The 21584-nt window shown below is 37.7% G+C and overlaps 2 protein-coding genes and 1 long non-coding RNA gene across 3 annotated transcripts in view; 1 reads left to right on the forward strand and 2 right to left on the reverse strand.

Annotated features, from left to right (window-relative positions):
- Window positions 1–7727: 7727 nt before the first annotated feature.
- LOC113764198 lies at window positions 7728–11365 on the reverse strand. Its single transcript, XR_003467491.1, has 2 exons — window positions 11258–11365; window positions 7728–8385 (listed from the first exon to the last, which is right to left on the reverse strand). It is a non-coding gene; the product is annotated as an uncharacterized LOC113764198 (long non-coding RNA).
- A 4849-nt stretch (window positions 11366–16214) lies between these two features.
- Window positions 16215–18125, forward strand: LOC113759656. The gene has a single exon (XM_027302231.1). It carries the CDS (start codon window positions 16215–16217, stop codon window positions 18123–18125), a length of 1911 nt encoding a protein of 636 aa, XP_027158032.1.
- A 3190-nt stretch (window positions 18126–21315) lies between these two features.
- LOC113759658 (ABC transporter C family member 14-like) overlaps window positions 21316–21584 on the reverse strand; it is an 8454-nt gene continuing 8185 nt past the window's right edge. Inside the window, exon 9 of the mRNA XM_027302232.1 lies at window positions 21316–21580. Coding sequence (XP_027158033.1) covers window positions 21316–21580 — 265 coding nt within the window. The remainder of the gene's footprint in view (window positions 21581–21584) is intronic.

Consider the following 21584-nt stretch of genomic DNA (forward strand, 5'->3'; position numbering starts at 1 on the left):
TAGTATATGTTAGTATAGGTGTAGAATAGATGTTGTCATTATCCCAAAAAAACAAAAAGCTTCATTTGTGGGATAATTTTATTATTATTACTACTTGCAGAAATTTGGCCACTTTGAGTCCCTCTTTAAATTGAAAATGAACTTGAAAAAGAAAAAAAGGCAAATGAAGAGTGAATGTCTTCCTTTAATTCCATCTTTATATTTTATTTTGCAACAATTTCTTGCTTTACAAAGTCTCCCCATAATTCTACGAACTTGTTTTAACTACAACAAATTAGATGGTCGATTCTTATTGTTTGTCAACATACTTGTTGCAAATAGGCTGTCACTAGTAGCCAATATGGATATTGTAGCGACACAACCCTTAGATCAAGATCGAGGAGGAAAAAAAAAAAAGAATGACGTCCAATTATCGAGTTACTTCTATTGTCAAATGTACTGTATAGATGACTTTTCCCAGGCAAGAATTATTGGACGCAAGGACGTAGAAAGTGTCGTAAATGAGCATTCCTGACAAAGATGATTCAATTTCCAGTGCATTTCGCCATTGAAAAGAAAAGATAAAATGAAGCAAGCAACTGATGGAAAGATAGACTTGGTAGACGAATTTTTTTCAAACCAATAAAAGCAAAACAAACAAACAAACAAAAATGAAGAAGAAAAGGAGAAAGAGAAAATTAATGGTGTTTGGTAAGGACATTAACCGGGTGAGACTCTCCATTTGCGCAGCTGAGCGTTTGTGTGAAAGCAGCCAAAGACTACTAGAAATTCTGCTTTTGACTCTGAGGAAGTCCTGGCCAGTCGGGTTCGGATAAGAAGCCAAGACAACCAATGATCTCACAGATCTTTTGGCTTTGGATAGGAATTGAAGACTTCGTAAATCATAAATGTTGATATCGTTTTCCATGGACTAAAAGAAGTGATACATGAGTTTCTCTTTTTACGTTGGGAAAGATTCAGTACGAATCTTGTTAGACTTTTCTATACCCTAACGTACGATTAGGAGTAGACTATTGCCGTTAGGGAAAAAGAAAAGGATGAAAGAAAACGTTAAGAACTCGCATCGAATTTGTCTGAATACAGGCTTAGTCAATAACCAAGATGGAAAATAGACGAAGCGTAATGGGATCGCAACTACAATTGTCATATTGAAGCCGTTATTATAATTTTCTCCCCCTTATTTCGACAGGAGAAACAAAGAGGAACTAATAAGTTGTGAACTACATCATTAGGCCCAGACATATTTATGATTTGGATAGAATTGAGATGGTTTCTCTTCCTATGCATTTAGTCAAGACTTCCAAGAACACTTTCGTCTGGTAATAAACAAATGATATTTTGCTTCTTAAGATTATCTATTAATCAACCAATCCAATTACCTCATAGGGAAAATTTGTTAAAAGGGTACAAGAAGATTGAAAATTCATAGAGAAATGTATACATAGGGTATGAATTATATAAAAGTTTGTGATGCTTGAAAAATCACAAATTTTCCTTTATGTGCACGTACCAGCACTCGTTTTGAAAAGTTCACCCACTCTCATGTGTGCAAGTACATCGTATATTACATATGTGCACATAAATCGATTTAATAGTGCACAGTTCGATGTATGCTTATGTTCATCAAAGTGTCTATTTTTGTTTTTTAAAGTGCGCGTTTCTTTTTTTTTTTTTCGAAACGATAAGTGAATGCACGTTTCTATTCAACACGGTACAAAGTGTCTATTCTTTGTTCTTTAAAGAAGTTTGACTGATGCTGAAAGGAAGAAGAAGAAAGTACCTGTGACAAATACGAATATATATGTGGATGGGTGAGCAAAAAACTATTTTGAGTGCAGTTGACGACTAAAACTGGCAAAATAGTTCACAATATCGGAAAGGGATTTTTAGCATGCTTCTCCTGCTTTGAACAAGGAATCACTACCAATTCGAAGTCCACAATTCAAAATTCTGTTCGTTTTATTAGATCCACAATGAGTCAGGCAATGCATTTTGAAGATTGGCTACAACAGGCCAATAAAATAGGAAAGGTGAAAAAACATAAGTGAAAGATCAAGAATATCATGCAGTGGAGATATTCTAATGCACTGTTCACTCTGAGGATTTGTTCTATCTGAATTAAAAAAAAAAAAAACAGAATCCTTTCTTGGGTGAGCTTCTTTATTCTTGTTCTTAAAAAATGATGTATGCCAAAAAACAAGTATCTTGCACTTTTTTTTTTATTTTATTTTAGATACTTTTGGATTGGTGTTTTGATTTTTAAGAATTTGCGCCAATTTTAAAAGAAAAAAAAATAGTGTTCTTAGATTGCCCTGCAATGTTTGTTCCTTGAGGAATTAATGATAAGATGGATGATGGAGAAGCAGAGCTTTCCAACCGACCCTGTTTTGATTCCTAATTCTGACTCAATCCCCGTGGATTCATTTCTTGATGAGTTGTTAATAAATCCCCAAACATGTACTCGTGGCCCTGGTGCTACACATACTCACACATGTTACCGTACTCATGCCCAAGTCATTCCTTCTGTGAAAATAGATAATCCAAGCGATAGTAAAAGCTCAACGTCAAAATATAGGAGGCCTTTTGGAAACAGAGAAGCTGTTGGAAATATAGGGAGAAGAAAAAGGGCGCATGCAACTTAATTGGAAGAGGAAGTTAAGAAACTGAGATTTGTGAACCGGAAGTTGATTAGCAAACTGCAAAGGCAAGCTATTCTTGAAGCAGAAATCTGGAGGCTTAGATGCTTTTTCCTCAATGTTAGAGGGAAGATTGATAACGAATTGGGGCTTCTTCCTTGCAAAGGCAGTTTACTTTTAGCACTAATGTTAAAGAAGGGGATTGTGGTATGCAATATTCTAGTGTGGTAACGGGGATCCAATGTAGGAATGATTTAACTTGCTTCCATCCTCGAAGAGATTCATCTATACGGGGTGGTGGTTTTGATAGATGTGATAAAATGGTATCTTCATCTTGGGAAAGAAACTGCCAGTCTGCTACTGTTAATTGTCAAGCTACTGGAAATGCTATTGGAGCTACCAAAATAAGTGGTCTGGAGTTTGTGGATACTAGCTCTCATCTGGATCTCAAGCAGAGTAATCAAAGGCCAAAATCAATGTACTATCTTTCCCTGAGGATGCTTAAAGGATATATCATCTTTCTCTGAATCAATTTATTCGCGATTTAATGGTATTGTGCAAAGCTTTTTTGATTAAGAAATTACTTGCCCAAAAATTCTTTGATTAAGAATTTAGGCATCAATTGAAGTAGAAGCTCTTTCTTAACACTGGCAACTGATTGGTGCAGGTTTTGAAACCATCTCTAGAAGGCCACACAGACGACAAGCTTGTTAGGATTGGGTTAGGCGTTCCTAATCCTTCAACTTTGCTGAATGTTAGTTATAGTATCATTTAAGGACAATTACAACTTAAAGAATATTTGTTGACCATTTTCTATCCTTGCAAGGGTTAATTACTCTGCTTTCTAGTTTGAAAAGTTAGTTACCGTGAAACTTATGTTCAACCAACTCCAGAATTCTTGAATCTTCAATCCTCCCCCGAAATGGATGTTGATTAAACGCGAAATATGTACTTTAGATGCACCATGCCATCTTAGCCAATTTGACCCATTCCAAAATGGATAGATTGTTGAGGTAATAACAAACTTTGTAACAAAAAGAGTGTGGATTAAACAACAAATAGAATATGGTACTTCTTAACAAATGTTGAAGACGAGAATAGTTGATATAAACTGGTAACAGGACTAGGCAAGATAAATACTCTATTTCGATACAGACACAGCATTGCTGGGATCATAATGTGGGCAATATTCATGCCAACAACTCCCAGCTAAGTTATCTTGGTGTAATTCAAGGCTTCATAGCTGTCAAATATATCACAAGAATGATGAGAAAAGTATGGTCATTTGCAGAATACAGTTAGCATATGATCAAGTCATTATTACAAAAACCTTTTGCAGGGTTTATGTACTTGAGGGTCTTCAGTGCAGCAGAGCGTCCTTTTTTAGCTACATAGAGGAAAGTTGGTAGCGGCTCTTCTGATTTCAAGCAGCTCTGTTCTCTCTGGTCCCTCTTTGAGATTCTATGGGAGGCCTTCAAATTGCATCAAGGCAATTAAGTTACAAATATGCCTAGATATATTCTATAAGAAATACACGGTAATGTAGAGTAGTGCAATGCTAAAAAATTGAGCATTGATGAGCGCGGGTATACATCTATCAATTAGCTCATCCACAGTCAAATTTTACATTTATAAAATTCTAAATATTTCATGATTAGCTTATAGTTTACATGACATGTACGGTAGAAACTACATACGATTTCCACAAGTATATGAGTCGTGATTGAGTATAGGATATTAAGAGTCGAACCCACAGGGCAAATTGTCAATTACCGATGATTTTCAAACTCCTTTATTATTTAGAATATCACAAATGTAAAAAATTAATTCTACACTATAAAAGTAATAAAAATAACAATAGAAAACTTCTAGAGATATGAAATTCCTTAATACTCTTGCAAGTGAAATTACCGTCTGATTGAATGCTATTATCTTGGCTAGTTATAGCGTAATTTTCTCGTGTATGTGAAACCTACTCTTGTAGTAAATCAATTATACTTGTAACTAAGTCATATTTAACCTACTCTTGTAGTAAATCAACTATACTTGTAACTAAGTCATATTTACTCTCGTGGTTATAAAATTAACTACAAGTTCAGTTTTTCTATGAAATTACATGAAACAAGTCACTAAAGTCATATAAGTGCTCCTCTATTCTCGTGAGTAAACTCTCTAAGTTTATCACTTCTTTAAACTAGTGTCCAATATCAATTCTCATTATAAATTTAGCACCTTACGATTATCACAATTAATGCCCAATTAATCATGATTAGAAAAGTAAAAGTGATAAATAACTTGCTCCAAATAATATCATCCAATAACCAAATAAATATCACAAATAAGATATAGAAAGTTCATCCATAACTCTAGGCATACACTTTAGCAAAACATGAAAACAAACACCAAACTTGTATTATAGCTAAATAGGAATTCAAATACAAAAGTGAAAGTGATAGGAGAGAAGTCATCGTTGTCACATGAGATCCAACTCTCCATCTTTGGTCCTCAATTCCTCATCAAAATCTAACTACAAAAACAAGAAGGATAATCTACACTAACTATACTAGACTACTCTAACTAATGAACTAAGAAAATTTTAGTAGAATTTCTCTAGCTTTCCAAAGTTGTGAAAATGTTTTTCACAGACTTCTATTTATAGAGGAATTAAATCTCAAGAAGAGTTGTCTCTAGTTGGCATTTTTGGCTCTTCAAATCACCAAAGGTTCTTTGTCCAAGTTTCTATTCTTATCTGCTCATTTCCAGCCGGAATCCTGGTAGAAAATGTAGTCAAAAAGCTTGTGTGAATAGAGCATAAGTTGCAGAGCAAGTTGCAATCGAAATTGAAGAATACACTACCTTGAATACCCCATGTATTGCTCTTTTGCAGGTTCGCTCATCTCTAGTCAAGTCTTCTCTTTGCTCTTTTTTTGTTCAATTTCAACTGATATTTTCTCGATGATGGAAGTAGAATTAGCTCTCGTACAAAACATAAAAGTTGTAGATCTTTGAATTATCTTTCCAATGCATTAAGAATCATCTAATTTGGAGTTTTATGGACCAATATATGATCAAAATACCCTCAACTAGTCAAAACTCTATTTCAGTTTTTGACAACAAAATTGCACTTCTGTATTTCGACTTTTTGACTAGGAAACCTCATGAACTAGATTTTGATGTCTACATATGAAATGTAGAGCTGTATGTCAGTTTCAAAATGACCCAAGAATCACCTTAATTTGATGCTTGTAACTAGGGTTGCAAACAAATCGAACCGCTCGCGATTCAAGCTCGACTCGAGCTCGATCAATATTGAGCTCAAGTTGAATTCGAACCTGGAACTCAAGCTCAAAATATTAAGCTCGTTAGCTCGCGAGCCGACTCGCTAGCTCGAGTATATATATATATTTTTTATTTTTTTATTTTAAGTATATATATATGTTTTATTTTTTATTTTAAGTATATATATTTTTTTATTTTTTATTTTAATAGTAAAATTACATATATATCCTTAATATTTTATTATTTATTAAGAAAACAATATTATTTTATTTATTTTTTATTTTTTTCGAGCTCGAACTCGACTCGAATCAAGTCGAGCTCGAGCTCGAGCTTGAAATTGTTAGCTCATCGAGCTCGAGTTCGAGTTCAATGAAATTAAGTCAAGACTCGGCTCGATTAGGCCAAAACTCGACTCGATTCGGCTCGTTTGCAGCCCTACTTGTAACTCAAGATATAGCCGAAATATCACAAAATGTCAAAGCTATCTAACTTGCATTTCATTCTTTGAACATTTTGTACTTCATGTCTCTTTAAACTACTTGAAATCATCAATAATATTCAAATATCTTCTTATTTCATTTCAATTGATGATTGAATCATTAAACCTATAAAAACATGAAATTTTCACCATTAAACACATAGATATGCAATTTTTGAAACTTTAACCACAAAATGCTTAACTTCACTATAAACTTAGTTGATTCTCTATAAAAGTAAATAAAACACACCAAAACTAACTAATAAAACACACTTAAAACATGCAAAATATGCACTTATTAAGGATGCAGCTTTTACTCCTAGAAGTTTAAATCTAGTGATGAAATCACAAAGATTAGCTAGAATGGCATTGAATCTGTTTAGGATGATCATAAAAATCAAGCTTTCACATCAAAAAATTTTTAGCTGAACCTTGAAGAGCTTTGCGAGGTAATACAAATCCTTTTAATCAGACATTCATACATCTCAAAGAAATTTATGAAGTAAATTATTCTAACTATTGCATAGCCATTACCATAAAAAAGACATGTCTGAAACATCATGCTTTAGAAAGAGAACAATAATTCTGCAAGTATCCGCATCACAATATTATTATGATACTGTAAGGTAAAGAGAGCAATGATGCTTAGTATGCAAATGTACTTGCAAACTTGAATCTTTTGAGGATGAAGCCGCTAAAAGAAGGTACAATTCATCCTACTCATTGAGAAGCAAACGTCATCAATGTTCTGCTGAGAATGACACAAATTCAAGTGCAAGAAAAGATTGCATGTGGCAATGTATGAAACAGAGAAAGTATATCATTATTTAATGCCCTTAGTTGATCACCATATACAGATGGCACATATTCAGTTTGAAAATTGAGTTAACGGAATTCCAAAAGGCATGAGTAAAATAACAAAAAGCCAACCATTTGGCTGAGCATGAAGAACAAACTAGCCTCGAGTGATGATGAACATATCTTTTTCTAGGTTTATAGAATTCATGAATGCTCATTTTTTGAAAGATGTAATTTATTTCTGTGCAATGATCCTTTCTTAGGAACATACCTTGGTTATATTTCATTTACCAGAATATATCCTAATTTGTGGCCTAATTCTTCCTTTGATGATCAAGTCACCCTCAAATCAAAAAGATATACCTTGGTTATATTTCATCTTTTCAATAAGTTTAGTAATGAACATAACAGCTATATTTCATCTTTTCATAATGACATTTTTTGAGAACCTATATATAATATTGTCTAGCTGCTTTCAATTTAACCATAGAAAGTTATTTAAAACAAAAGCTATTCCTAAGCGATATCCGCTCCTCTAGAAAAAAAATCCACCTCCACATACTTGCTAAAATCAGAAATTTTCCAAAAGTTAAGTTTATAGATACAGATGTACACAGCTGAAATACCCATTCAAGCTGCTTCAAGCCCTACTGAGCTTGCCAACCACCTCCCTCCAGCGGATAACAAGACAGTTATAGTACTTTCAGAGCCATCACATTAGTTGTAGACAATGAGCCCTTACTGTTAATTGTATACAAAAAGGCAGAGAATTTTATGATCCAATGTAAAAAGTGACTATGGAGGAATGAACCGAAAAAGGAAGAAGAATATCATCTCAAAAATTGAAAAATTGTTGATTTTGCAACAATTGTTGAACCTTCGGGCCAACCGTTCCCCTCCCTTTCTCCTATTATGTAGTAATGCGAGCAATGAACACCACATTTTTCATGCATAATGGGAGCCCGGAGGTCGCGATCAATTCTTTTTGTAGTGACTAGAGCTACAAGCAGTCAGCAATTTCCATATCTTCAAGCTAGGTGAAGTGTTGAAGACACTTGTAGGTCATTGTGCTTCAGCTCTTATGCTTCTCCGAGTGAAAAAGATTGCGAGGGTGCAAGACAGTTGCCGATGTTATAAAAATGATTCTTCTTCATCGGTGCCATTAACCTTGCATTCTCAGCAAGAAGGGAAACTCTGCAATATCCACCATCAAAAGGATATGGTCAAAGTCTGGAGGCAATAAGTTACTTAAAAGATCTCAATTACATGATGCTGCCACTTTTTTTAACACAAAGGTCCAAGGAGGGCTTGCATCTTTGCAAGTAGCGAACTGAGCTCCATGCAGAATATACTTTTGCAAGGAGGCATTAATGATCATAATCCTAATTCTGCAAAGAATTATCAAATACAACAATGATTTGTCTTCCAAAATTTTGTCTAATTCCTATGGAGAATGTGGAAAGAGGAAGAGCAGGAAAGGCAACTGTTAGGAGAATATCAGTATTCTTGTAAATAATAAATTAATAAGGGTATTCTTGTAAATAGTTTATTAGATTTGTACTCCTATAAATACTAGTTGGTCACTCATAATACAGTGACTAGATGTTTTTCTCCCAAAATACCTGTTCACAGCAACCATTGGTGACCCCCTACTTACTGGTTAAGGAATGGCCTCTTTGAGTACCAGTTCTTTTTTCAAGAAGCATGCTTGAATTACACAAATTCATTCCAATTTATCAAAGGTCTACATGGACATACGAAAATATTTACAATGAACACAAGTGCAATGTACCTAGAATATCTTGTTGCATAGGGTAAATATGAAAATATCAGAAGTGGAGCAGAGCATTAGAGATGGATTATGGCACAAGTACATAACTAAATAAGCTATCCAGAGATAGAATGCAGTCAATTGCGCTCCATGAGGACACCATACAAGGGGAAGAGATATTAGCAACCACTTCAAATTAGTTGTCTTTTCCTTTTTTAGAAAAAATGATTATTCAGTATGTATTGTTTCCTTTCTGTTTATTATTACCAAGGGTTAAAATAAGTGACCTGAAGTTTTATATCCTTTTTCTGTTGATTATAATTATTACCGGAATTGTTGACGGTTAGTGTCAAAAATGTACTTCTCTGATATTTATTCCCTCTTTGTATAGAAAGATCTTGGAAAGTTGAAAATTTAGACAACAATCAGACAAATACAAGGTGAAAATTAGAATGAAATTAAGTCATAACTTTCATCCGCACAAATATTCATCACTGATTTTCTGCTCATTTTCTTTTTGCACCCCTCTCTCTCCAAATTAATTTGATGAACTCTTTATCTATTTAGGATCAAACACAAATAAATATCCAGCAATCATGCCTTTTGCATTCCTAATGCTACCAAGTCAAAAAGGGTCAATACCACTGCAATCAACAAAGAGCACACAAGCCTGGACCTTATTTAGAAAGTCATAGCAAGAACCAAGGAATAATGATAGACCGAGGAAGCCAAAGATATTCGAGGGAAACCAACATCTTACCAGCAAAAATCCTTAATTTACCAGAAAACGATAAGTTAAAAATGGAAGGTACAACAGAAAGCACTGCAATAGTTAAAATAGGAGTACTAGGTATGGAAGTATTTAACCTGAAAAAATGTCAGGATAGATATTCTGCATGGCAAATTTATGCAGAAAGAGAGTGAAGGACCTACAGGAACTAACAACATTAATGGTAAGCAACATTTTCATCTAAGAGCAAGTTTTATGACAGAGATAAAACTATACAGAAAAGGATTTTTTGTATGCCCCAATACATCTTGCATGTACAAAGTACTCTTAAAGGAAATATGCTTTCCAAGACAAATAGGCAAATGATAACACGATTGGAACTCGTGACAATTTGTATTAAATGCAAAAGGAGCTGCCAGGCTTTGCCTTATCCCTTCAATTTCTCATTTCCTACATTCAAATCCACAATCTCTTCCTATTTCGTCTTTTTAGTCCTGTTTAACATGTGTTATTATATATAAAAGCAAACATGTGTTTTTTAAGAAAGTTCGGTGAAAAGAGTTAGAAAGAAGCCGGGAGGGTATGGGTTGGGTGGTTTAGGGGAAGGAAGTGTAAGTAAGAAATCTTGGGTTTGAATCCTTCCACTTACATTAAAAAATAAAAAAATAAAAAAAGAAGCAGATAGCAGAACACACCTAAGGCAACTTGAAGATATCATTGAACTTCATATGCTATCGACATTCTGGGAGCATACATATGAAATTCGAAATGACAAAATGTGTGCTACTAAATATTAAGGTATCAATAATCAAAAACATGTAACGATGATAATATGGCTCTTACCAGGTATCCTCTCAACTTAAGCTCAAATGAAGTCAACCAACTCTGGATATGAAACAACTGTTGACATCTATAGGACCTAAGATCAACTGACCAAGTTCTCCAAGCGTCAAGATGTTGAACCACTTTTCAACCAATAATAAGACAACCTGATTAGATATTTTCACTTGATAATTAAGCTTGATCCAATTGATACATCACATGGTTTAAGCGGGTAAAATGCTAGAAAGAAGTCCATTTTCTATTCTCAAGGACTTCAACTGAAATTCACTTCAAAGATTCCAATATTGCCAGGATGGCCTTCACCTAAAGTTCATTTCAAAGGTTCCAATGTTACCAGGATGGCCTTCAATAATAATGGGAAAAAGTTATGATCACAAAAAAGTCATCACGGGTAAAAAGATCAAATAGCTCATGAAGATTAACAATGAGGCAGCAGTTCAAATGGAGTTAATGGAGAAGGGATAGAAAGTAAAACAACAATGGTATCATCACAAACAAATACTAATATATTACAGATAAGTAATAATTTCCTAAGTTGAGTTTACTATAACTTGAGAAATTTTTGCATTTTCTTGTACTATCCTGTCTGTTCAAAACAAATTTAAGACTTCACTTCAACTCTGGCATAAGTGAAAGCTCAGATCTTGGTGCACCTAATAATTATCAGGAGAACATAATGAAAAGCCAATGAATTGCAACATGCCAAAAGGAAAATAATTTACCTTCAAAGAAATTACGAGTGCGTAACTGATCATAGAATGAGTTCATCCTTGACATCCTCGAATTATGAGCAACACTGGACGAGTCATCTTCTCTCTTGCAGTGTCATCGATGTAGGTAGCTTTTGATTTCTGCCATAAAGGGCGAGATAGGTAGCCCTTTTTTGGCAATGGCTGAAGTTGAGATCAATAATGAGGTGCATTCCTTGGACAGACAGAGTACAATTCTACACCTCACATATACATCAGATTGGGATAAAATTAGAGCACTCCTGGACTGCTGCTAAAAAGATGAAAATTGTTTTCTATTGTAGCTTAGAAAAGAAACAAAAAATTGTAAAGCATGCACATAGAAGACTTGAGCAATCTTAAGAACAGTCTTAACAATTATAGATGGCTAACAACACATTGAAGGTTTTCTTTCTCCATCAGCATATAACAATTGAAGAAACGTGTAGAAGAAAGGCCAAAGAATTTAGCCTTCCATTCACATTCCTATTGTATTATACCAAAAGATCAAACAGAGGAAGCTAGCATGTGAAAGAACTTGAAAGCACTCAAAGAGAATAAAAATGTTAAAGGGGGAAAAAGAAAAGGTACATTAGTTCAAAGAGATGATGGAGATCTTGTAATTTTGGGGATCCTTCACACTTCCAGTGTCTCCATGAAGGGACTAATTCTTGATCAGTTATTATAGAGGGATATCCGTAACAATGAGCCAGTGATGTCCTTTTTCCAATTCCATCCTTGGTTTCAGTCAAAGATTTCTAGTGTAGTGAGGGAGGCAGACAGTCCCTATTTTGATAAGGACTTGAGTGTAGTACATGATTTTTATCTTTTGAAGAAAAAGGTGAGGTGTCAAAGACCTTAATAGTTTAGCATTTTCAGATTCTTAACGCTCCATCATCCGAGAGATTCAGGTGTGTAAGGCAGCAGGCAATCCTCCTCTGGAAACAATTCTACTTCATCGCTATCACAAATGGTCGAGTGTGTGAGAGGGAGTCTCTCCAAAGCCCACTTTCTTTGGTGATTCATGAGCTTTTTGCAATAGGAGATCTCAAGAGAATGAAGGCTAGAGGGCAAAGCACCTCTTGCGAAGCTCTCAAATTCAAGACAAATGTCTAGTCTCAAATATCAAAGAGTTGGGATGGGGGATTGTATCCATTCAAGCAGCAACTTGAGCTTCTGGCACTTGATGAGAATAATCTACTACAAATTGAAAGCTGAAAATCCTCTTTCTGCAAAAGAGTAGATCAACGTAGAACTTGAAATGTTGCAATGGCATCAACTATAAGAATTCCCTCTTTTGAGAACCAATCCTTTGTTCAGGAGGAGTAATTGAATGCAGAAATTTATTCCAATTTATCAAGCTCTATAAGGATGTATACAAATAATTACGAACAACACAAAGTACAGCATACCTAATAACTTGTTGGATATAGTAAATACGAAAATATCAGCAAGGTGAAGCAGAGCACTAAAGATGGATCATGTAGCATATTATTACTAAACAAGCTATAAAAGAGGTGGTAAGAAAAAAGAAAATGCAATCGCAAAGCAAAGAGTTAAAATGTAGCATTTGTTCTCATGGAGGAAAAGCTTACGAGGAAAAACTATAGCCAAGAAACCACTTCAATTTTGCTATACATTGCATACTCTCTTTTTCTTATTACCAAGGGCTAAAATAAGTCAACTGAAGTTCAATGTTTTACAATTCTCAGGAAACTATTATTAGCATAATTGATGATGAGTATCAAACAAAGAAAGGTACTCATTAAAGGTTATAATCTCTTTGTGTAGAAGGATCTCACATAGTTCAAAACTTACACAACACTCAGGCAAACTCAAATAAGGATGAAATCAAGCCAAAAGTCTTATCCACTTAAATATGCATTCTTGCTATTTTAATTTTTTTTGTCTTTTTACCCCATCCTATTGTGTCAAAATCAATTTACTGGACTCTTCATTAATGCAGAATTAGAAATAAATAAATGTCTAGCTAGCAATGGTTACTTTGAAATTCCTACTACTCACATGTCTAAACCGGTGATAACATTCCCAACCAACATAAAGCACCCAAGTCTAGACTATATTTTGAAGAGGCCACGACAATTCTAGATCTAAAAACCTTACCTTAATTGGTAGGGTATAATTTGTTAGTAATTTTATTATTTATTTTCCCTTTTATCCCTGATAAATATTGTGTTAATTGCTGATATTTACTCATATTTGGTATCTGGACTTAATTTCAGGAATGAAACAGAAAACTATCAAAAAGGAGGGACTTTATGAAAAATTGGAGACTTCTAAGGGTTTCAGTTCTTGGGCCCTTGAATTGGTGGGGGACCACAAGTTAGTGAAAGGCATTTAGTCATTTGGGCTCTTCAAAGAAAGCAACGTAGAGAGACTTGGAAGAAAAAGTACTTTGGAGGCTTTGTCCACATGTGTGGGAACCACCTAGATAGCTTTAGTCTATCTTTCTTTTGTTTCTTAAATAGGGATAACGTAGGGAAGGAAGACACCACCTTTTAGTTTAGTTTTTAGCCTAGTCTTTAGTTTTTTTTTCTCTCTCCTGATTGGCCTCTCTGACACACGCCAGGTGTTCGACAATATTCTCCAACGGGAGAAACACCTTTTATTCCTTGCTTCTTAATAGAAAACGCAATGCCTTTGCAATCTATTAATTCGTGTGGTGATTTAATTATGCGGCATGGCTAAACCTTCCATCTAGTCAAGGGTCAACTCGACGGCGCAGTCCCGAAAATCTGTGAGATCTAATTAGTTTTCACGTGTTCTTTTATTTATTAATATTCGCACGTTGTCTGCTTGAATTTTCATGGGATTATTTTATTAATTGGATGTCAATGGCCCGATGTTCAATGTGATTTATTAATCTCGTGCCAATTTAGTCAATTGAATCCGTAATTGTTTAATTGATTAATATTAGTGGCAACTGGTGTGGTTACACATTAGGGGAACGTGCAATCTACTTTAAATAACCCTCGTAGCGTGTTATTGATCAAGACTAGATTTTTCTAGTTATTAATGCAATTGGAAAATTAATTCCTACGGTCGTACCTAGGAATACTTTTCTGGTTAGGGGTGATTAATGGTCGTACCTTGGTCATCTATAAAATAAGGAAAAATTGGTCATTAGAGCTCCTCGATGGTTATAACTAGTCTATTAATGAATTAAGTGAACCTCTCTTGCATCAATGATCGGATAAATGGACTGTGCCCGAGTAGTTGCATCCTTGGCTAGAATTTATTTAGTCTTGATTTAATTCCTGCTCAATTTGTGCTAGTTATTTGTTCATTTTTAGTAAATTATTTAATTATTTTTAGTTTCATTTCGGTGAAATCCCCCCTTACCAATTGGCATTTAAAGGAGACAAATATCTCCAGTCCCTGAGGAAACGACCCTACTTGCCACTGTTTACTATTCAGTAATTTTTGCCAACTAATTAATTTTGGTATATCGGATTCAGCAAACTCTTCGGGAATAGGGTGAATCAAGTAACCCATTGCACACCTAGAGTCCCTGCTCCAGTACCTAGGATTAATTATTGACAGCTTTTTAGTGGTATTTAGGTTATTATTATTATTACTATTGCACAGGTTTGACGCCCTGTCAATTTTTGGCGCCGTTGCCGGGGGCTGGCGTTATTATTTGTTTCTCTATTAAGTTCATTTTTGCTCTAATTTTCTGGTATTTTTCTAGTGTATGCCTAGGTCTTCTCGTACAGGTGAATTGATTTTTGACCCTGAAGTAGAGAAGACCGCGCGTAGAACGAGAAAGGAAACCAGACAGCTCAGAGAGGAGCACTCCAGTGCTGCATCTCAGAGATCTGAGCCCGAAGTTGAACCATCAGATTCGTTTGGTGACACTTCAAGTGATTCGTACCAAGAAAACGTCGCCATGGCAAACATACAAACATTAAGGGAGTTGGCTGCTCCAAACTTGACTCAACAACCTCTTTGCATAACTTTTCCTCGCCTTAGTGAGAATGCAGCTTTTGAATTAAAACCTGGTTTAATACATTTGTTGCCTGTTTTTCATGGTCTGCCAGGAGAGGAACCCCACAAACACATGCAGGAATTTGATGTGGTGTGTTCGAGTATGAAGCCTTCGGGAGTAACTGATGAACAAATTAAATTAAGGGCCTTCCCTTTCTCTCTAAAAGACTCGGCAAAGGATTGGTTATACTGTCTACCTGCAAGCATCATCACCACGTGGCCAGAGATGCAGAAAAATTTTTTTGAAAAATATTTCCCTGCATCCAGAGCTGCTAGTTTGCGAAAGGAAATATGTGGCATCAAGCAATTTCACGGGGAATCCTTGTATGAATATTGGGAGAGGTTCACCAGGCTGCGTACCCGATGCCCGCATCACCAAATAAGTGATCAACTGCTGATTCAGTATTTCTACGAGGGGCTACTGATGAACGATAGAAATATCATAGATGCAGCAAGTGGTGGTGCACTGGTGAATAAAACTACCCAAGAGGCATGGGACCTAATCGAGCGAATGGCAGAGAATTGCCAGCAGTTTGGTACAAGAGCAGATGTTCCTACGAGAAAGGTCAACGAGGTAAGTTCATCTTCCATTCAACAGCAGTTATTTGAATTAACCTCATTTGTTCGACAGATAGCTGTAGGATATGCACAGCAGGCCAAAGTGTGTGGGATTTGTACGAATATTGGTCATACCGCTGACTCATGCCCACAGTTGCAAGAGGAGGGAACTGAGCAAGCACATATGGCTGGTAACATGCCCATGCCACGTAGATAGTATGACCCCTATTCCAACTCATACAATCCGGGTTGGAGGGATCATCCAAATCTGAGCTATGGGGGAAATAAGCAACAAAATTTCATCCCTAATAGACAGCAGGGCTTCCAGCAACAATATCAAACAAGGAATCAACCCTCCTCTGCCTCAGGTATGTCCCTAGAAGACATGGTTAAAACCATAGCCTCTAATACTATGAAATTTCAACAGAACACTGAGGCCAGCAATCAAGAGATGAAAGCATGTATGCAAAACTTGGAAAATCAGATGAGTCAATTAGCCTCAATTGTCAACCGACTAGACTCCCAGGGAAAGGGAAAACTTCCATCCCAACTTGAGGTGAATCCCAAGAATGTAAGTGCAATGACCCTCAAGAGTGGGAAAGAGGTTGAAGGACCAGCACCAGTGGCTCCGAAGGACAAGAATGAGGACCGCATTGAGAAGGAGCTTGAGGAAGAAGGAACGCCCGGCACAAATAAAGAGATAATACGTAACCCAGTGGTTCCAGTTAAGCCTAACCCACCACCTTTTCCTAGCAGGTTGGAAAGGCCTAAAAAGCAAGACAAGGAAAAGGAAATTCTGGAGATGTTTAGAAAGATGGAGATAAATATCCCCTTACTTGACGCAATTAAGCAAGTACCCCGGTATGCCAAATTTTTGAAGGACCTATGCATCAATAGGAAGAAATTGAGGGGAGATGAAAGGATAATTGTGGGAGAGAACGTATCCGCAGTGCTTCAAAGAAAACTTCCACCCAAGTGCGGAAACCCAAGTATGTTCACTATTCCTTGTAAAATAGGGAACACTAGCATTAGGAATGCCATGTTAGATTTAGGAGTCTCTATAAATGTGATGCTCAAGACTATTTATGCTTCTCTAAATTTGGGTCCCTTAAAGGAAACTGGCATTATAATTCAATTGGCTGATAGGACTAATGCTTATCCTAATGGGGTGATAGAAGATGTGTTAGTACAAGTGAACAATTTAGTGTTCCCTGCTAATTTTTATATTCTTGATATGGGTGATGAACGTTCTCCAAATCCATCACCAATTTTGTTGGGGAGGCCCTTCTTGAGCACAGCTCGTACAAAAATTGATGTTAGTGAGGGTACCCTAATGATGGAATTTGATGGAGAAATAGTTCATTTCAGTATATTTGAGGCCATGAAATATCCGTGTCATTCTAATGCTGTTTTTGCTGTGAGTATAATTGACCCTTTGGTGCAAGAAGTATTTGAGATTAATGGCAGGGATGAATTGGAGGTAGCAATCACCAAACATTTGGATCTGGAAGCAACCTGTGAAATGGAGTTAGGCATCAGTTTGCAAAGAATGGTTGGAGCCTTGTATTCACTAGGCCAAAGTCCTCTAAGATATGATGTTGCTCCTATATTTGTGCCTGAACCACACCTAAAGCTATTACCTTCTATCGTGCAGGCACCTGAAGTGGAGTTGAAACCCCTGCCCGAGCATTTAAAGTATGCCTTTCTAGGTGAAAAAGAGACGTTACCGGTGATAATCTCATCCAAATTATCACCCACGGAGGAGGATAAGCTGCTACGGGTTTTAAAGGAGCATAAGGAAGCTATAGGGTGGACAATTGCAGACATCAAGGGTATAAACCCGTCCGTGTGCATGCATCGAATTCGCCTGGAAGAGGATGCTAGGCCGATAAGACAACCACAAAGGAGATTGAACCCCATCATGATGGAAGTGGTCAAGAAAGAGGTAATCAAGCTTCTTATTATTTTCTCTATCTCAGATAACCCATGGGTGAGTCCGGTCCAAGTGGTGCCAAAGAAAGCAGGGGTAACTGCGGAAGAAAATCATGAAGGGGACCTTGTTCCAATTCGAAAGCCTACGGGTTGGCGCCAGTGCATCGATTATCGTAAATTGAACGCAGTGACCAAGAAGGATCATTTTTCCCTTCCATTCATCGATCAAATGGTTGAAAGGTTAGCTGGTCGTGCATATTATTGTTTTTTAGATGGTTTCTCTGGTTATTTTCAGATAGCAATTGCGCCAGAGGATCAAGAGAAAACAACTTTCACTTGCCCCTTTGGCACTTTTGCCTATTGAAGGATGCCCTTTGGATTGTGCAATGCCCCCGCAACATTCCAGAGATGCATGATTAGCATTTTTTCTGAGTATGTGGAAAGAATAATTGAGGTATTCATGGATGACTTCAGTGTCTATGGTGATAGTTTTGATGATTGCTTAGATAACCTGACATTAATTTTAAAGAGATGCATCGAGACTAACCTAGTGCTCAATTGGGAAAAATGTCACTTCATGGTTGAGCACGGGATAGTTCTAGGACATGTAGTGTCATCTAGAGGAATTGAAGTTGATAAAGCTAAAATAGATGTGATATCTGCTTTACCTTACCCCGTAACTGTACGGGAAGTTCGTTCTTTTTTAGGACATGCAGGTTTCTATCGCAGATTTATCAAGGATTTCTCAAAGATCGGGGCACCACTTTTTAGGCTTTTGCAAAAGAATGTCAGTTTTGAATTCAACGAGGAGTGCAAAGACGCATTCGAGAAGTTGAAGAAATTACTCACTTCTCCACCTATCATCCAACCTCCTGATTGGACTCGCCCATTCGAAATTATGTGTGATGCCAGCGACTACTCCGTGGGAGCAGTTTTGGGACAAAAGGTGGAGAAAGCGGCGCACGCAATATATTATGCCTCTAGAGTTTTAAATGGCGCCCAACTCAATTACTCTACTACGGAGAAAGAACTCTTAGCTGTTATTTTTGCTTTAGAAAAGTTTAGACCTTATTTGTTAGGTGCTAAAGTAATTGTGTATTCTGACCATGCAGCTTTGAGGTACCTACTGACCAAGAAGGACGCTAAACCCCACTTGATAAGATGGATATTGCTCCGGCAGGATTTTGACTTGAAAATCAGAGACAAGAGAGGAGCGGAGAATCTAGTAGCTGACCAATTAAGTCGAATACTGGTAGCGGAGGAAGAATTACCATTAAGGGAGTCTTTTCCTGAAGAGCATTTACTTTCTATCAATTCATCCCCTCCTTGGTTTGCAGATATTGTGAATTATTTGGTTACTGATAAATTGCCCGCAGGTTGGCCCAAGGCAAAAAGGGACAAACTAAAAAGCGATGCAAAGTACTATGTCTGGGATGATCCCTATCTGTGGAAACAAGGTGCTGACCAAATAATGAGGCGATGTGTAAGTGAAGGTGAATTCCAATCTATATTGACTTTCTGTCACTCTTTTGCATGTGGGGGTCATTTTGGACCTAAACGGATTGCTAGAAAAGTGTTGGAAAGTGAATTTTATTGGCCTACCTTATTTAAGGATGCTTACTTGTTTTGTAAGGCATGTGATAAATGTCAGAGGGTAGGCAATTTATCCCGAAGGGATCAACTGCCACAGGTGCCCATGCTTTTCATTGAAATTTTTGATACTTGGGATATAGATTTCATGGCTCCCTTTCCAAATTTTTGTGGATTTTTATACATTTTACTAGCAGTGGATTATGTCTCGAAGTGGGTGGAAGCAAAAGCCACCCGCACTAATGATTCTAAAGTGGTTGCAGATTTCATAAAGTCTAACATTTTTGTGCGATTTGGAATGCCACGGGCAGTTGTGAGTGATAGAGGGACGCATTTTTGCAACAAGACAATTGCTGCTTTGTTCAGGAGATATGGTGTACTTCATAAGGTTTCCACTTCCTACCATCCACAGACCAATGGCCAGGCTGAAGTCTCGAATAGGGAAATAAAGTCTATTTTGGAAAAGATGGTCCGCCCTGATAGGAAGGATTGGAGTTCAAGGTTGGAAGATGCTTTGTGGGCATACAGAACCGCTTACAAGACACCTATAGGAATGTCTCCCTATAGGTTAGTATTTGGTAAACCTTGTCATCTTCCAGTGGAGTTCGAGCATAGAGCATTTTGGGCGGTAAAACAATGCAATATGGATATTGAGGAGGGCGGTATTCAACGGAAGTTACAGTTACAAGAATTGGAGGAGATTCGCAATGAAGCCTATGAGAATGCGGTGATTTATAAGGAAAAAATAAGATTTTTCATGACCAACAGATCTCAAGGAAGACATTCGAGTGTGGGCAAAAAGTTCTACTGTACCACTCCAAATTAAAGTTATTTCCAGGTAAATTACGTTCTCGTTGGATTGGCCCTTTTGTTGTGACTAATGTCTTTCATTATGGTGCAGTGGAGATCCAAAGTTTGAGAACTGAGAAGCAATTTGTAGTGAATGGTCACCGTCTCAAGCCATATTATGAAGGTTTTCCAACTGAACGGGTGGAGATGATGCACTTGGAGGACTCGATTAACCTAGTTTAAGCAAAGTTTTGGACAACGTCTAGCTAAAGACGTTAAAGAAAGGCGCTTTTGGGAGGCAACCCAAGACTATTTGTTTCAGTTTTCATGCATTTTTAAAGTTTTAGTTAAGTGTTGGTGTCAATTAATAGTTTGATGTTTGGTGGCAGGAAATTAGTAGTTAGACGTGCGCACGCCAGGTGGTCACGCCTGAGGGAAAGAAATTCTCGTTCAGGATCTAAGGACTCTATAGCAGTTAAGCGTGCCCACGTCAGGTGGTCACGCCTGAGGGAAAGAAATTTTCGTTCAGGATCTGCGGACTCTATAGTAGTTAGACGTGCCCACGCCAGGTGGTCACGCCTGAGGGAAAGAAATTTTCGTTCAGGATCTGCGGACTCCATAGCAGTTAGACGTGCCCACGCCTAAGACTGGGTTTCTTTTGCTAAAAAAAAAAAAAAAAGAGAGAAGAAAAAAAAAAGTGAAAAGAAGACACGGAACCCTACTCTTTTTCTTCTTCTTTCTTTTCTTTTTCTTTCTTTCTTCTTTCTTCTTCCTTTTCTTTCTTTTTCACCTTCTTCTTCTTTCTTGTCTTTTTGTCCGTCGCCGCGCCTCACTTTCTCCGCAAGCCGCACGATCGCCGCACCTTGCCGTCCATCCACCGCGCGGTCCACCAGTCGCGCGCCGGCCGCGCTCCACGCCACTCCGCGCGCGGGCTCTGCCACCAGATCCTCCGCGTCCAGCTCCAGCTACAGCAGCCCGCCGCACGCAGCAAGCGGCCAGAGAACCATCGCGCGAGCTCTCAGCCCAGGCGAGCTAAACGCGACCTCCAATCCAGCCGCGCGCATCTCGCTGGCCATCGCGCGCGAGCCTTTGCGCGTCCCTCTTCAGCACGAGCGGCAGCAGTGCCGCACGCCCAGCGCTTCACCAACCAGGCGCGCAGCAGCGCGCTTTCCTTCTCAGCAGCCCAGGCGCTCCAGTCCACCAGCAGCTTGCTTTGCGCGCAGCCCAGCGCCAGTCCAGCCCAGGCGGAGAGCAGCAACCTCCTTGCTCGCCAACCTCCGCGCGCTACCAGAACAGCGACCCCCCCTCGCGTCTGCCTTAGCGCGTGCGTTGCACGCGCGGTGCGCATTCCGCCACCTCTCTGCTGCCTCTGCCTCTTCCACCTTACTCGCTGTCGTCGTCACAACCCCACCGGTGATTTCTTTCTTTATTTCTCTATCGCTAA

The sequence above is a fragment of the Coffea eugenioides genome, chromosome 2, assembly GCF_003713205.1.
Source record: "Coffea eugenioides isolate CCC68of chromosome 2, Ceug_1.0, whole genome shotgun sequence".
NCBI lineage: Eukaryota > Viridiplantae > Streptophyta > Magnoliopsida > Gentianales > Rubiaceae > Coffea > Coffea eugenioides.

Excerpts from the sequence above, each read along its gene's own strand:
- LOC113759656 (XM_027302231.1), top strand. The coding sequence starts at position 16,215 with ATGGTTAAAACCATAGCCTCTAATACTATGAAATTTCAACAGAACACT.